General features: G+C 34.2%; 1 protein-coding gene across 2 annotated transcripts in view; it reads right to left on the bottom strand.

The window, feature by feature from the left end:
- The window catches only part of LOC149419188 (uncharacterized), a 329,274-nt gene that overhangs the window by 3,408 nt on the left and 307,887 nt on the right, over nt 1-17,979 (bottom strand). For both annotated transcript variants that reach the window (XR_016302866.1, XM_089637729.1), the window contains exons 2-3: nt 12,520-12,710; nt 937-1,177 (exon numbers count right to left, since the gene is read on the bottom strand). Coding sequence is in view for 1 of the 2 variants with exons in the window: in XM_089637729.1 (XP_089493855.1) it covers nt 937-1,177; nt 12,520-12,710 (432 nt within the window). In the remaining variant the exon portion in view is untranslated. The remainder of the gene's footprint in view (nt 1-936; nt 1,178-12,519; nt 12,711-17,979) is intronic.

Genomic DNA, 17,979 nt, shown 5'->3' with positions numbered 1-17,979 from the left:
ATTCATTCACAGCGAATACATTATTAACGTTTCATCCAGTGTTTCCCATTTATTTAAGTCAGCAAGCACCTCACAACTTCAAACATTAAATTAATAAATAACATTCACACAATACAAATTACTATACACAATTTTGAATTAAAAAAAAAATTTAAACACATAAATTATAAACTAAACTTACACTTCTCAAATTATACCGAATCCATTAAATTTCATAATTTTAACTCCCTCCAAACACGACGTCTAATTTTTGATCAAATCTTATTGTTTAAAATCCTAAATAATGGTCAGGACTCACCAGAACTTAACAATTTAATAAATCTTCATATTCCGTCTAGATCAACCCGACAATCTGATTTATTTTATTTACCCTCGTGTAGAACAAAAATTCGAAAAAATTCCCCAATTCCTCGTATATGTGCAAAATATAATACAAAATTTTACAGCACTGACATTTTTGGTAATAACCTAAAGAAATATCGATATGAAATAATGTGTACGATCAATTATTAATATGAGAGTGTGGAATGTATTGGGAGCATCTTCTATCCTCTTCCTCTTCCCTTCCAACACAAAATTAAATTTTAAAATATTGAAACTTAATTTCCGATGAACTTTAGCATAAGAAACTTCTGTGGCTTGACTTCAGATAACTTGTATATTTATATTTATCATTGTATATTATGTTTCTTACAAATAAATAAATAAACTTAGAATCCTCCCCCTCCCTCCCATCATCCTATCGATAGGCTTATTGTAACTCTTGTTTCTTTTATAATCATAATTACGAATAGTTAAGAAAAAGCATCCGTGAAAACCTGATTCATTTTAAATTTACATTTTACCGTACTTAAAAAAATTATAAACTGTTTCTTTTCCAAATAAAAATTAAAAGTAATGTGAGGTTATGTTAAGTTAGGTTAGGTGATATTCTACCTGAGTCTATACTCGTGCATTGACGCCTGATAAGAAGGTGGCGGCGGTCTGCAGTGGAACTCCGGGTAGAGCATTGCCGCGTAGGGGTGGTGAGCGCGCGCGCACGCCGCCGCTCCGCGTCGCACCGCTCCGCCGGGTCCGCTCGCTGGCGTGCCGGTGCGAGCCGCGCCAGCGCGTGCACGCCGCCGTCCGACGGCGCGCCACGCAACACCGCTGACTGTCACCAGAACCAGACCTACACCTGGAACAAAAGAAATATTACGGATTAGTAAACCGTATTGATACACACAATAACTTTTTTTATGACGAACGCTTAGAGATTCTCCCAGTTTCGAACTGGTAATAATGGAGTAATAATTATAACTAGCAGTTAAAAACCCGCTCCGCGGGTTTTTTGCTGACAGGCCCTGCGGGCGGCACTTGGTTGGGCTTCGCCCAGTTTAAGTGATACTAACAACAGTTACATTGAATAGGTACATATTAGGTCATTCACAGAAAGAGGGTGAGTAAATAGATTATTACAATATAGCGCCCCTGAGGTGATATCTCACAAAAGCGGCGCTATACAAATTGTCCAATAAATAAATAAATATAATGTCAACATTTTATTGCGTACATATGCATTGATATACAACGGAAATAGATAATATAATGTAATCTTATTAAACTTTATTTCAATCACAAATAACTTTGTTTACATCACTTTATTGTATACAACCACTACATGTTTCATGAACGAAGTTCACCTCATCAGGAGTAAGTATACTCCGAAGTCAAAAATTAAATATAGATTACAATTGGAAAGAAGAAGTGGAAGGAGGGGGGAGAGGTTAGAGTGGGCGGGGTTTATCAGAATTAGGAATTACAATATCGTTAGACGGAAAAGACCAGTTGAGTGGGAAAATAATAAGAGAGTTTATTAAAAAAAATCTTGTTTATTATATCTGCTTTTATATTAACATGTTTTCTAATTTCTAAAAATATAAATTATTTATTTGCTATGTTTTATATCCTGTGTGAAGTATTTTAAGACCCGAAAAAACAAATAACATATAACCATAAAACAATATATTCATAAAACAAATAGCATTTTATAACGGTTATTCTAATAAATTGATAGTTGAAATACTGAATAAAAAAATTAAACATGATCTCTACAAATGGTAAATTTACCCTATCTCTAAAGATAGATATAAACAATGGCGTAGAATTCTATTTGTGGATAACGATATTACCAAAATTATAAATAAAAACTTTCCTGGTACTATTCAACCGGCGTTTTACACTAATAACAAAATGAAGAAATATATTCTTGATAATAAAGATATCGATAATCAAACAAAAAAATCGGGAGTTTATAAACTCAATTGGGATGATTGTAATTTCTTTTACAAATTTAGAACCAATAGAAACTTTGAAGTCAGAACTAAAGAATATCTCGAAGCTCTAAATGGAAATAGTGAATCTGAGTTTGATCATCTTTTGAATGATGATCACACTTGATAAAAATTCAGGTCTTAAAATACTTCACACAGGATATAGCATTGCAAATAAATAATTTTGAAATTTTAGAAATAAGAAAACATGTCAATATAAAATCAGATATAATTAAAAGCCAAAAAAATATATAAACCCTCTTTTAAATATTTTCCCACTCAACTGGTCTTTCCGGTCTAAAGATATTGTAATTCCTAATTCTGCCCACTCTTACCCCTCCCCCTTACTTCCACTTCTTCTTTCCAATTGTAATTTATATTTAATTTTTGACTTCAATGTATACTTACTCCTGATGAGGTGAACTTCGTTCATGTAACATGTACAGGTTGTATGTAATTAAGTGATGTAAACAAAGTTATTTATGTTTTAATAAAATAAATAATGCCATCACAAAGTGATAAGCTTCCAGGAGAAATCTTCATATTAAACGCTTGTTAATGGTACAGTAATCTTGCGTATTGTTAGATGCATATTTAAATATACGCGCCAGTCATTTGATTCGTTCTTATACCGCCAGAGGGGCAGAGTGGTCGAATTTTGCCTGCAGACCCCCTTTCGGGATTTAAGCGAAACAGTAATTTGAATTCGACCAATCAGAGGGCGACCGTCCAGACGATCGCATAATAATATTATAGATTATAGATATTTGTATACTGCCGTTTTTGTGAAAAATCACCTCAAAAGCGCTGAACAAATATATAATATAATAATGGCGTAAGGCTTGTTTGAAGAACATTTCAGAATTGTTATTTCCTTTTGTTATTAAAAACGTTAATAATTTACAGTCGCAGGCAATTCTATCGTTAGATAATGTGAAATCAACTAATATAATGGGCCTAGAAAATATAATGGGCCTAGTACACGTACACCCAATGTATTGGGCCAATGCGCTGGCCCAACGTGTACAGGACTACTTTCAGTTGCCCGATTATTGTCGGTTTTCGTGCACTCATCAAAGGATCTTAGCGCCAACCCGCTAACACCGTTCAAACGTTGGTCCCGTCTTCAGTTCGCATTGTTCGCAATACGCGTTCAGCGGAGGCAGTCGTGTTGATTATTGCGTGAGTGATTATTTACGTTTATGAATTACGATGATTAATAATTATACGAGCTGTACAAATAAATTGTCGCGGTTGCGATAATTTCCACATCATCTAGATTTTACAGCCTCCGTGGTGGAGGGGCAAGGCTCTCGACTAGCAATCCGAAGGTCGCGGGTTCAATTCCAAGCGTGCTTAAGTAAATTTTATTTGACGAATTTGAGGTATTTCACGATTTATTCATTTAAAAAGAATATATAGTATACTTGCGGCAAGTTCCAGAGGATACTCTCAGTATCGCCCTGGTGTAAGACCAACATGCAGAAAAGTTGCTTGAAATGGCTTTAGCCGTGGTTGGTTACCAGATATGAATAGGCGGGTACTCCCCCACCTTCCTCTTCCCTATATCCTTCCCCTCTCATCTACCTTCAGCCTCACTACATACCCCAATTGGGGATACCGTAGTCTCACTGGCTCTAGACTATTAGGAGCAGTTGGGACTCTTGTGAGAAAAGAAGATTAAATGGCCAACTCAGAATAGGGTATTTTCGTAGTTTTTTTATTCTAAAAAAAAACCATAATGAAGGTATATTTATTTTATTTTTATGTTGACGAATAAATTAAAATATGCTTTCGATTTTCCACCTAAATGACATGACCGTTTTTAACTGGCCAAGTTGGCCCCAACGTTGGCGACGGCGTTCACACGTTGGCGCCAACGTTGGCCCAATGCATTGGTCCAACATGTACAAACACACCTGCTCTGTGTTTACTAGCAGATAACACAACGTTGCTAAACAAACAACTGTTGTGCACTTAAATTAGCTTAGATTATTACATTTTTTCTTACTTCTGTGGAAATTGATGGAACATTCAGAAATTATTTGATTTTATTTTTCATGTAACCCATACCGTCCCCCAAATGGGTGTCATAAACAAGAACATAATCAGAATAGGTACTATTTGCTACATGAATATATTTGCTTTGTAAGTAAGCACCCTGAACGGATGTTATTGATCAGCCAGAATAAGAGCATTATGTATGTAAAACAGGTGTGTTGTGTATTATAATTTCAAATTCAAATACGGAGCCGCGTTTTTTACTCAGTGTTGCAATCCTCCAAATTTATGGACCATCCATGCTTCGAATACGATTTCGAGAGGTACCTATATAATAATTATTGTGCATGTACAATAGGGTGTGCTATTATTGTATAATTTTTTTTAAATATATCGTTCTTTCAGGGTTGACAAAGGTTGAAAATTACTATTTGGATTAAAACCTAGTTTTTATTTTTCTGATACAATAGCACGTATACTACCTTTATCGAAATTTGAATATGACACAGTACCTAGTGTTTGCGAAAATTTTACGAAAAAATAACATTTTATTTTGCTACTAAAAATGCATTCTAGTTTAGACACCTACTCAAAAAGTAGAGTAAAAGTATGTGGTTTTCGGTATATGTTAATCGTGGAGGTTGTTTTTTACCCGTAAATAATAATTACTGAACTTGGTGCAGCTAAAAAAAGAAAACATTATTTTGATATTTGGTCTCTTTGATATAGTGTCGTCAGTAATGGGTACTGAGTTTAAAAAAATGTATTTATAACGTCATGAGTAATAAAAGCATCAACTTTTGAGATCCTTGTACTTAAACTACCACACAGCATCCCCAAAGATGACATAGGCCCTGAGGGAAATTATTTTCTTCAGGGCCTCCTGTGTGGAGTTAAAATAAAAATAAAAAAAACTAAGTAGAACTGTTAAGCTTTTTAAGGTAATTTCATAAATAAAAAAATCTCTATTCCCAAAATTGAATATTAAAAATATTAATATTTAAAATAAATATAAGCTCTTCTTTTGACACAGTAATACCAAAGGAGGATAAAATAGGAACAATCGTACAATGTGCAGTGTTTTTAATATAACGCCCTCTGTCTGCATAATCGTATATTCTCCAAGTTTAAACATTCGAATAAAACTGTGTTTATCTAAAGTAACATGCCAGATAATACAAATAATAATATTTAAATGATTTATATAGTGCAGTTTTTGTGCAAAATCACAAAAATATAATATATTGCTACAATGATCTATCTTTTTTTTTTTTTTTGGTTTTAGGCATTTCACCCTGAAAAGAGTGCTTTGTGCCGGATGATCTATCTTATTGTATTACTAACTATAGAGTAGTCAAAGTGTGTTTTCTGTATCTGTTTGTACCTATAAAATTCCATAAAGCCAAGGAAGTCATATTTGTATTATGCCCTGCAGATGATTTGTTACAAAAACAAATTATTCTATTATTATTGACGTAACAAAAGTTTTGATGGCCCACTCTAGTGTATACCCGTCCCCCTTTCCGATATAATCGCCGTCGAACGCATCTTTCCCCACGTCATTTGTCAGGATTTCAGATGTGATTCAGAATCAGACTAAGCTCCAAATCAGTGAACTGCCAGGAATGGCAGCCAGCAGCCAGCAGCTAGCCCAGCAGATAGCGAGGAACAGAAGGGGAGGGGTGATTCAGTTAGGGTCTGAATTGCAACCATCTGGTTCTGGCTGCGGATTGTTTTAGGTTAAAACAATATTTCAAGCCATTCCTGACAGATTAATGTATTTGTGTTTGCACATATCTGTCATTTGGGCGCTTGTTTACTTAGTTTCATGTTTTTAGTTGATGCATACGACTTAATGGGTTCCTTATTCCTTCTCAAAAAGTTTACGTTCATAAAAGTCAAAACATGTGAAAAAATATAGGTGTCTATCTTGTTATTGGAGAACTTTCCGAGAGAAGATAACTTAGAGTAACAATATACTGTTACTCTAAGAAAGAAAATAAATATCGCCGGTTGAGAGAAGTGGTTAACTAACATGTTTGCCGAATTGAGTTTTTAATAATCAGGTTCTTTAAGAAGAGTTATAAATGTTCTTTATAGTGTCTTTTATATATGAAACGTTATGTAAAATGTAATGTGAATGAAATTATGGCGAAATGACACCTTGAATATTTAATTTTCAATATAATTAATTTTTAATATTTAATTTCGCTATTTTTTTCAAATGTTTTTTGTGAAAAATAACCCCATGGGCCCTATATAATCTTGACTTCCCAGGCTCTATCTAATTGTGTACATTATATAAAGAAAACTTACTTCCCTGACAGGTCACTTCAGATTATAAAAAAAATTATTAGAAAGTGTAAGCTTGGATAAGATATTATTAAGTCTAGTTAAACTTTCTTGTATGATTGTTGCGAAGTTTGGGAACAGAGCATTCATCACGCTGGGTTCACATTTCACATTCTAGGAATGATGTGACATTTAATTTGAGGTCAGACACAGGTTCTGAAAACTTTAAATGTAGATATTTAACTTAAAACCCGACTTTTTTAGAAACGGTTAAATAACATTATACAATAACCAAGGTTATGCGCCCTTGAGGTGATTGAATTCACCATTTAATAAATACAGTAGGAACCATAAATAGCCTCGCCCAGTATGACGAATGTGTATGAAATAATTTTAAAAAATATATTAAAAAACAAACAAAAAACGAAAACAAAAACAAATCCTTCGGAAGGATCTTCCTTCTACAGTCGTTACCGCAATTTATTATGTAATATTTTTCCTATGCCATAAAAAAAGTTTCTAAAATCAACAACCAATAATAACCCTCCATTTTGGGGGCCTAATTGGCCCCTGAACTCTATGAGTATATGCCAATGTTATCAAAAAGTTTTCCAACGTAAAGGCTTTTGATAAAAGTTTTCTAAATCTGCCAATCTATTTCAGGAATGGTAATAGAAACTGTTCACAAAACAAGAACCCAGGCGAATAACCCATCAAACTAGTGAATTGGCAAATATATATTCACAGAGCACGTAAATTGGCTGATGCCTCCGCAAAGAGCAAAGTTAAAACTACCAACTTTACACATGTATTATTAGTTCAGGCTTTAAACGGTGGGTAATTATTATTGCACTATCCACCCATTAAGTTACCGGCACCATCTGCATATTATTATGCCGTAGTTTATCCGATTTACCCATTTAGATAAAACTATTAGCCGATATGTAAATACATTTGTAATAATTAATGCTATTGGCTTAGGTCGTTGGAAATTATTGCCTGTAAAAGGCTTACGGCTTAAAACTATACGGGATTGGGAGATTAATAAAATAACTAACTAACGCAGTCGTCCTACGGGTCAGTAAGGAATCGACAAAAATCGAGTGCTGTAAAGACGCGAGAAATGTTACTCGATGTATGTTGCATGATCTCTGCACACGGCAGATAAGATATGTAGCTTGTAGCTTAGAAAACTGTCGGTGTTGCAGATTTCTGTTTTCGCAATTACGCTGAATGTCACTATCTTATCATCGTCAAATTGACTCACATGACACTATTGTAACATGTAATTTAAAATATTAATATAAATTGTGATTTTATAAGAGATTGAAGAGACGGCCGAGTGGCGCGTAAACATGTAAACAGTAATAACACACGATTGTGAATCAAGTAAGTCACCAAGCGTCCATACTTTACCGACCCGTGGAACGAGGTAACTGGGTAACGTTACTGGCTCAGTAGCGGTACGAAATCGACAAAAACCGGAGACCCTGCGCAGAAAAATCCCAAATTAATGTGACAGATACTTTTAGTGTTGCCCTGGTGAAGGTGAAAGATCACTATTTAGAATCGAAACTTTGCTTGAGCAGATCTGAGTAACCAGGTACTTTCAAACTTTACTTTACTTCCCCATCTCCTTTCCGTCCCATTTTATTAAGACTCACAATATACCTACTCCAACTGAGGATACCATATTTCCACTGAGCTCCATTCCAGTTGGGAGCAGTTGGTACTCTTGTGCTGTAGTAAAATCAAATAAGATAAATCTTAGTTTAGTTCAGGGAGAGTAGTTGCCGATTTGGCGCAACATTGATATCAAATACATATTCAATAAGACATTACACAATTATGAATTCTAATTTTCTCAACAAACCATAATTCAATTAATTAAATAAATAATATTGTATTTATAATCTAAACCTATCTCTAATCCCATCTCCGTAATCGCAACATCACAGTGTTGCCAGGCAGACGGCTAATCTTTTAAATATTACTGCGTGGGTAGGTACTTACATAAATATATATTTAATTGTACAACTTTTCTATGTGATCCATACAGTTTTAGAAGGAACAGGTCTACAATAAAATGGCTCTTTCCAATAGCCACGCTACAGCCCAGTGTCGTAAAATTTTCTCCAACCAATAAAATTGTAGGTAGGTACTCAATACTTAATGAGTTTTACAATTTTATCGTGCCCGTGTGTTCATTTCCAGAAGAAATGTCGAAATACACGATTAAATAAACTTGCTACGGGAAGAGATCAATATTTACTGTATCTATGTAATTGCTTTTTTGGGTTAAATACAAAAAAATAAATTACTATCCCAGTTGGTAAATTCCGCAAAAAAAATTGTGCCTACTTTTAATCGTGGTCACCACCACAGGGTGATACTGAGAGTATCTGCTTTTGAGGCAAAATATTCCACTTGGGTTAAATAGATCTTTAATAATAATAAATAATATTAGGATGAGTGGCATAGTGCCGTTTTTGTGCAAAATCACCTCAAGGGCACTCTATAATATACTTCTACAATGATCTATGTTATTTCTATGAAGATAATATACAGTTCAGTACTTACCTGGTAGGTCACTTAAGATTAACACATAATTAAAATTAACTAATTGTTTACTAGCGAAATTTAGAAACAGGATTTAGGACATAATTGGAAAATTGGATATAATTGGACTTTTGTCAGGAATGTTATATTTAATTTAACGGTATGACACCTTAAAAAGGTAACTTTTTAGTTTAGACCTGAATTCTGTTGGACTTGTTATGTATCTTTAGTTCGGGAGGGAGTTTATTCCAAGCGTTCGGCCCAGATAACCAGATTTGGCTTTCGCTTAGGTTCCATCAGTCTGCCTACAGCTGATGATGTTGCTGATCTAAGAGTTGACTGCCTCAGACCAGTGTTTTTCGGGACGCATAGTTCAGAGCAGCGCCCTTGAGGTGATTTTGCACAAAAACACCTCAAACTATACAAATCATCCAAATATTATTATTATTATGTAGGATGTGGCCATTTCATTGATAGATATAAACACCCTCCAGCACAATTTGCAATGGATTCTTTCGGGGCACTTGAGCCAGTGAAGGTTACGAAGGTGTTCTGAAATGTGCGAATATTTAGAAACCCCGGTTATGAGCCGTGCTGCTGCATTAAACACTGATTGAAGTTTGTCAATTTGATATTAAACAATTAATTATTTACAAAATCACCTATAAATCTATATGATCTCTTCTATTTATATAAAGAAGAGTGTCTGTGGCAGGCAGGCGGTGGGCGGCGTGATTTCGATTTTTATACAAATCTACAGTTTTATTCCGAGATTGATGAGATTGACAGACTTGACCTTCAAAACTAAAGGAAGGTTTGGCAAGGAAGGCCCCATTCGCTTTTCCAACGTCGTAAAGCAGAATTTTGATACTTATTAAACCTCTGCTTAAAGCCCGAGTAACGCCGGGGACCTGTGATGTAAAATAGTGATTTTGGTGAGACGTAGCTTAAAGCCGGGTTATAATGGATTTGAAATGTCGGCCTCATAATATTAGGGGACACGACTTGCAGTGATAAATTTAAACCGCAATAAAACCCCCTGGAAGGTCTGGCAATAAGCTATATTCTTATTTACGGCCAAGGGGCAGTTATTGCGTGGCCATTATAATGTATATAATGTTCTTCGGGTAGGTACCTACTTAACCTACTAAATTAAACTACTTCTGTAGTACCTACCTGGTTGCAAACATAAAGTCGACAGCCATTTGAAAAGAAAACTTACGCTGAAATAAATGTCAGAACGCGGTTTCAACGCGAAAACATAATTTTTTTTCTTTATGATATCTGAAAAATTTCATTTCAAAGTTTTCGTGGCCGGTTGATCCCTTTGCCGCAAAAGAAAAGTCATTTGGCGTTATTTATTATTTTTTCTGTTTTGCCTTTGGTGAGGGGAATTTTTGAACATTGAAATAAATAAGATTAAATTAAAAATTGTTTTTACGTTCTGATTTCAGAAATCTGTCACAAAAAATCTATTTTTTAGTCTCTCGCGCAGACCTTTAAAAAATCACGGGATGGTCTCAATTTTTGACAAATTAGTTCCAATTTTAAAAATGGTGTAATTTAATTAATTAAGTTAATAATAGGTTAGGTACTTTCTGGCTTATTTAAAGTTTTCACACTATCCGTTCCAATTTTGAAAATTATACTTAAATTCAAAGCAAATATGAGTTCCCGAACCAGAGTTACGCAGTATTTGAAAATCATAAAGATATCAAAATCACAACTCACGAATTCATTTAACTTTAATACACTTATGAAAGTAAAGTCCCCACACACGGAGGCTATAGTTGAGCCTATTTGGTAGGTAGTTTCATCTTTTGCCAATCAAATATCGATTAAACATATATTTTGACTGGCTGATGGTTTGATAGAATCAAACATACTAATGTGGGTTGTCTGTGTTGTGCATAATTGCTGCGTGAAATTATTCATGTTAAATGAACTCAAATATGCTTTGAAGTAAGTGTTATTTTCAAAATTGGAACTGCTTCTGTGAAGAATTAATAATTCAAACAAATGATCAAGTAGGTACCTACCTATTTTATGATATTTGAACAAAAAAATAATTTAATTGGCTTTTTATAAATTCAATTAGGTATGTCGTAGTTTTATTATAATTTGTACGAAAAATAATACCAAGCCAATATTAGAAAGAAACTAAACTAAATTTATAGGAGTTGTTTAATTGCTTATTATTTTAACGTTTTTAAATCAGCCATGAATTTCTCAATAGAGAAATAAATTTCATTCCAATCTTCGTGAAAGAAAGATGTCAAAAACAGCTACAGCCAATACATATTATTTTTTAAATTGACGGAAACGAAAATGTTTGACGTTGAACTTTCGGTTTGACGTTCCGATTTAATTTGACACTTTTGTAGTGTGTAATGGCGCGTTCCCACCCCATTCTTTGATCTGTTATATTATTCTTATTTGCATCATGTTACCACAATAATACAGGCATTGGCCTAGTTCAGGGTATTTCTAATAATAATAAATATAAAAGGTATATCATAGAATCTATGAAATGATCAGTGAAAACTGGCTTTCTATGTCATCGAACGCTATTGATAGATATTGAAACCCAATGTTTAATCAACTTCAACTTTCGTTCTACTCTGTATCGACTCAGCTGAATCGACCATATAATAGGGCAAGTGTGAACGCGCAACAATTCTTTTCCATTTTCAAAATACATAGATAATAAAATTAATCAGGTGGGTATTCAAGCCATGGACGTAAAAAGCCCTGTACAGAGCAATAGTGTGATTTTGGATGAATGGCATTGAAGCCAAATCTAGGGTGAGGGGAAATTGCCTGGCAGCCATCTTGTATGACTATCCTTTGAACTGATTTATTTGCAAATTATTGATGTTAACGCAGTTATAATGGCTTATGATTTTTATGGTGTATTTGATGAGACAAGGAATGGGATAAGTCATTCAAAAAATTAAGTAGGTTTTATCATTTTTCATACATCTTTGCCATCACCCCGCGGCTTTAGATTGTTCTAGAACTGTTCCGTCCAGGGCTTTTTAGGTCCACGATTCAAGCGATTTCATTAGCTAGAGCTGGCAACCTTAACCCGGGATCACACATTATCTATTCTATGACAGGTTTTTCTATGGAATTGAAACCCCAAGTTGAATGGACTTCAACTTTCGTTCTATAAATTGACATATATCCGTATAGAATAGATCAGCAGCATTACAGGCAAATAAAGTTTTTTTTAGCTGAAAATAACTGTGCTAGGACAGGACGCTAGAGCTCACCGTTCAATGTTTAAAAAAAGTTTTTATCTTAACTATATGTAATTTTTTATTGTTATTAAATGATATTCATGATGACTCACCTATCATCAAGAGCAAGACCGTAAGATGTGCGCGACCCTGCGCGCGCACCGCTCCCAGCACCGTGCCCACGAGTACGCAGCAGATGCCCGCGAGCGCGACGAGCACGATGAACCATTTGAGCCCGAGCGCGCGCGCGCCAACCGCTCCGCAGCACGTCTTCGGGGGCTCCGAGTCTTCGCCGTATTGACATCTGGAAAAAAAAGAAAAATTATTGTTATTGTTGGATTTTTGAAATTTTTGACTTGTTTGGATTCAGAAAATTCTCTTAGAACGTCAGATTACTTGTATACGTATTATGTAACTACACTATACGGCACCAGGACGAAATTATAGTCGACTTAAATTACACTTATTAATATATAATGCAATTCTAAACGTCAAAAAATCTGAGGCGCTACTGCATACTAATATCTCGTCGAAACTTTTTCCCGAATCGGTAGTTTTAGTACTAACTAAACGCAATAGCGTTGGAGGTCAAATACCTGAAACTATTTTTTTCGCTTCATGTCTCATCTAAATATAATGCATCAATGGATTTTCAATAATGTAATAATATTTATTTTCTTTCAAATTTAGTGCAAAATAAATTTCATATTGGAAAACACAAAACTTAAGTTAGGTTATTTGGACTGCGTAAATTCAGTAGGTGTAATTCTTCCTACGTGTAATTCCGTTCGTGTATAATTCTGACAGTGATATTGGTACGTGGACTTCACGCCAGTAATATAACCCATTGTACACACAAAGGCAACGATTAAAAAACCAATCGATTCCCTCTGCCTCTCTCTGAATACAACACACACTGTTGAGTTTGGCAGCCACCACTGGTCCGGAGCTCTTGGTTACTTAAAAAAATCACGATTGCGTAAAAACTTGTCTTCCGAATAAGTATACGGTAACAGACGGATTGTGGTGTTAAGATCTGGCGAACATGTTCTGTTTTTTCTACCAGTATTTCAATGAAACATGTTTTGACGAACTAGAAAATTCTCGTAGTAAATATTTACGCTTGGTGGTCATTTTCCCATAAAAACCGATTCTTCTGCTCAATTTATTCTAGCTCGGTCGTGGAATGATTTGCAGTCTTTTGCGTTTCGTTCATTCTAAAAGTTTTCTTCAAAATCCAGGAACACTCCTTCCTTTCCTTGAAAAGCCCTCCACACAATATTCCCCAAATAAGAGAAGGTAATACTCACTTATACCATACAACTCGCTTATACCTAGATTGCATGCAGTTGGCAATGCTTTCTCAGAAGTAGTAGATGTGTTCAACTGCACGGAATATAGTTATAAGAAGGCTATAATAACATACCTCTGTCGTAATTATCAATGTTATTAGGCATAATACCATTCTATTCATAAGTTATCACAGAACCTAAACTATACACTTACATCAGATATCAGACCGAGGAGTGTTATCAAATAATTTTATATACTTAATAAAAACTATAATTTTTCCCAAAATTGTTATGAGAGGTCTTACTGACAGCCCTGATTCAATAGAGCTAACTCTTAGTTCTCAGCAAATTCAACCAAATTCAATATTGAAGGTAACAATAACCTCAATACTAAACTACTGTACGGATTGAAAATATAAATGCTAATGTACCTATGTATACCAGATGTTATTTTTGTTTAATGTTCAACATAATTTCTCAGTAATTATTCTGTTTAACATAATACTGTTTCGCTCCTGTGAACCACTGTAAACATAAATCATGTATATTGTAAAAGCCTTTTACGGCGTCTAAATAAATAAATAAATAAATATAAACAAAAATACTCCATTTATACATCTTCTGATACCAACATAATCATATCTAGGATTTCAACTGATCTACGAGTATATCATAAGAAGAACCGTTTTAAAACGGTAGAGAATTGTCGAGCGTTCAAACTAACTTATTATAATTTCAATGGGATTAGATTCTGACCATATACTGACTTTTTTATTTGACATAACCGTAGGTATGACTGTACTGTGTGGCTTCTATGGTTTTCCTAAGCATAAATCAACTTCTATAGATTGATAACTTCGGGCAAATTTTTGTATGAAAAAAAAAGTACTAAAAATCCATAGATATGCCAATATATAGACAGTAAAATTCTCATTCGGAGCCTACTTACTATACTATACACCAATGAAAAACTTTGAAAGCTTATTCCATAGATTTTCAGAGTTTTTCATTGGTGATTAGGCAAACATATGATGTCACAATATTTCGTTTTCTAATTTTCGATCGGAGTTATACCCCCATGGTCCTAAGGAAAGTAGATTCGACTATAGGTTTCTATGGGGAGTTCTATGGCATAGAAAGCCTGTTTGATGGATGCATTATTGGAGGGAAAAACAGTACGCTAGAGATCGATTGAAGGTTGAAGGCGATTGAAATTTGAAAATTATGTAATATGGAATAGTAAATTAGTCGAGGATTAATTGTATAAATTAAATAATCAACCGTGTAAACTAAACATGTTACAGGAGGTCTTATATAGACAAACAATGGTTTGATGAGACATTATTTAAGTGATATGAATGTCATTAAAGTAATGTGAGTAGACTTAGGATTGGTATTTAAACAATAAATATATTCCGTCAATAGGGAAAGTAGTTTTTTTTCCCTAACAGCGCTCCGACGTTGAATTGATTTTACATTATGTACATCATCTTAAAGGTTACCTTTAAAATAACGAGGTATTTGGTACAATTTAAATTTGTATCTAACTAGTTTTACTACCCGTTTTCGCCCGCATTTCAGCTTTTTTTTAAATCCATTTTTTATTGTTTTAGTGTTGTTTTTTAGAGTAATTATAATTAACAAACGATATTTTTGATGATATACCAGGATTCATTTTTTAATTCGAAATTCTCGAACCTTTGATGGAAAACTTAAAATTGCCACCAATAAAAAACGTGACTTATACACTTTGACGAACAAGTATAAAATTGTTTTGATTTTTTTCGCTATGAAAATAATGTATTCGAACACGATTTTCCAATCATGTAATCCTTGGGGAGCGGGACCGTTTTAATTATTGACGCATTTCAAAGGGATTAATTTGTGCGTTGCGATCAGTTTCATTATCCGGGGATTATTATTAACTCGTAACAGATAACTACACTCATCAATGCTAAGCCCAGATACCAGAATGTTTAATAATACAATAAAGCTTCACAAAATGTAAATACGTTAGCATATTCATTTGAAACATCATGGTATTGGGAAAAAATACAGACAGACCTATCTATATTTTGTTTAAATCTATGGAATTCACTTTGCAAACGGCAAAAGGCGTCATGTTTTTTGTTATTCGGTAAACAATATATTTTCATTTGGGTTGCTCCAAAGCTCGGTTATTGATTTTAAGGTAAAACGTTATTGAAAATAGGAAAACCTACAGAAAACATTTTCACTTAACAATTTTTAGAATTATGGCCTTAGAAAACCTATAAAAAGGTTATCATATTTCCAGCATTAGGATGAATTGCCGCCGGTTTAAGTGTTGTTGTCAGATTCCTTTCAATGGCAGTTTTTGACTGGCTACTGTATTTTTTTATATATATACTGATGCCGTGCAATGAATAAATTTAAGCATTTTCATGTTTTCATAATTATTATTCTCAACACTCATTATTCTCAACTGGATTTATTTTTTACACCAACTGCAAAATTATCAGCGTCAAGTTGTAAATAGACTTCTTCAATGTTCACGTGAAAACATCACAACATTGAGATTTTTTCATTATTCTTGAACAAAGACAGGTCTGTCTATATTTTATTTAAATCTATGGAATAGAATCACAGTATGTTGTTTGTTGGTTGTACAAAGTAGGTAAGTATAAAAATTTGAATACAAGATAAGAACGCGCGCCACCATTTTGGCAGATTTGCCGCGCTCGGGAAATTGACCTTATTTTATTTTCCGTAAAAGCGGCGGTTTCGTATTATTATAATTTGTCACCAGGTTCGCACCTGCAGCCGCCCGTTTAGGTGAAAAATAGCGGTCACTAAACCACGGAAATCGCCCGCCCACACGAATGGAGACAAAGGGTCGCGTAATTCGGGAATAAGATTAAAATTCTGGAAAAATCACAAATATATAATTTTTTTAAATAATTTATAAGTATTAACTCAATTTTACCATGATAGCTATACTAAACAACAAAGCAGTGCTGTGAAATAAGATGGTTTTCCGTTCATAATCGCTGATTTAATTATCACATCGGAAAACTGTGTTTTCAAAGGTGGCAAGTAGTGCGGCGCAGGAGAGCCGCGACCCGCGTTATCTAGTCCATGCAACCACAATAGCAATAATACAGCATTTTCGCTCATAACTCCATTAACCTTTCCCTCTTTCTCAAAAATGACGGATTTAAAAGTAATAGAGTTCCAAGAGGTAGGACTATATGTAAGAATTCATACCCCTACTTATTTACTAACTTACATTTATTATAAAGTCTTCTAATATAATAAAAATAGTTATTTTTATAGCACAAATTATTAAAGGCTCACCTCAAGGGCAATTTACACTACTTCTGTAATAAACTTAATTTCAAAACGTTTGTGGCCTCATAATATAAAGTACAAGGCACCATCTATCTCTAACTATTATAGCTTCAAAGAGAAAGCTATAATCTTCGGTGAAAGACCGTAATATAACCTGCGGTGAAGATAATATTTCCGAGGAAGGTACCTACGATCAGTGCATTTCTCTCTGGTTTAGTAATTAGGGAAAATTTCCATCTACTCTTCGCAGATTTCTATGAGGAGCTGGCTCTATGGTTATGTGCTCTATGAATGGGTTGCCTTTGATTATTATTTGTGGTATATCCCTCAAAAGCCATTGATACGGGTCTTCTAATCTAAAGGATTTTGTATACCTATGTCAAGGTATAATAAGTGCGCTAAAATATTTGGGTTTGTAGGTTAAGGGGTTTTTATGTGATACCTCAGATGAATTTTAACTGCCCGCCCGGAGCCAGTAGAACCAATGGCGTAGCTATAGCTTTCACATGATGGGGTATCACAACTTATTATTCGTATCACATTTATAAAGTACAAAGTGCAAAAAATAGGGTTGTTGATTTTCCAGAAATCGGCTCTACGAGTAGGTACTATTCTCTTTTTTCCTATTCAATACCGAGACCGAAGAAACCCCCCCCCCCCCCTTTATATACACTCTTGAGTTGTGTTTTGAGATTGAAGTAAGTGGAAAAGAAGATGAATAATATTTGGAAGTAGGTACCCATCAATTTTATTATCAATCATTATCTCTTGTTTATGTAGGTAATATCATCATTCTTTTTAAATAACATGTACCTACTAACTAAATTGATTTTTACTCTATAACAAGTAAAATTTTACTGTACACACAATGTGGCCTTAAAATGGGATTGGTTGTAGGTATCCACATTAAAGCCAATTATCCTTCTTTTATTTCCTTTTGAAATCTGTAAA

The sequence above is a fragment of the Hesperophylax consimilis genome, chromosome 12 (genome assembly GCF_061612785.1).
Source record: "Hesperophylax consimilis isolate HC1 chromosome 12, BYU_Hcon_1.0, whole genome shotgun sequence".
Classification (NCBI taxonomy): Eukaryota; Metazoa; Arthropoda; class Insecta; order Trichoptera; family Limnephilidae; genus Hesperophylax; species Hesperophylax consimilis.
This window is presented reverse-complemented; position numbering and strand designations above follow the sequence as displayed.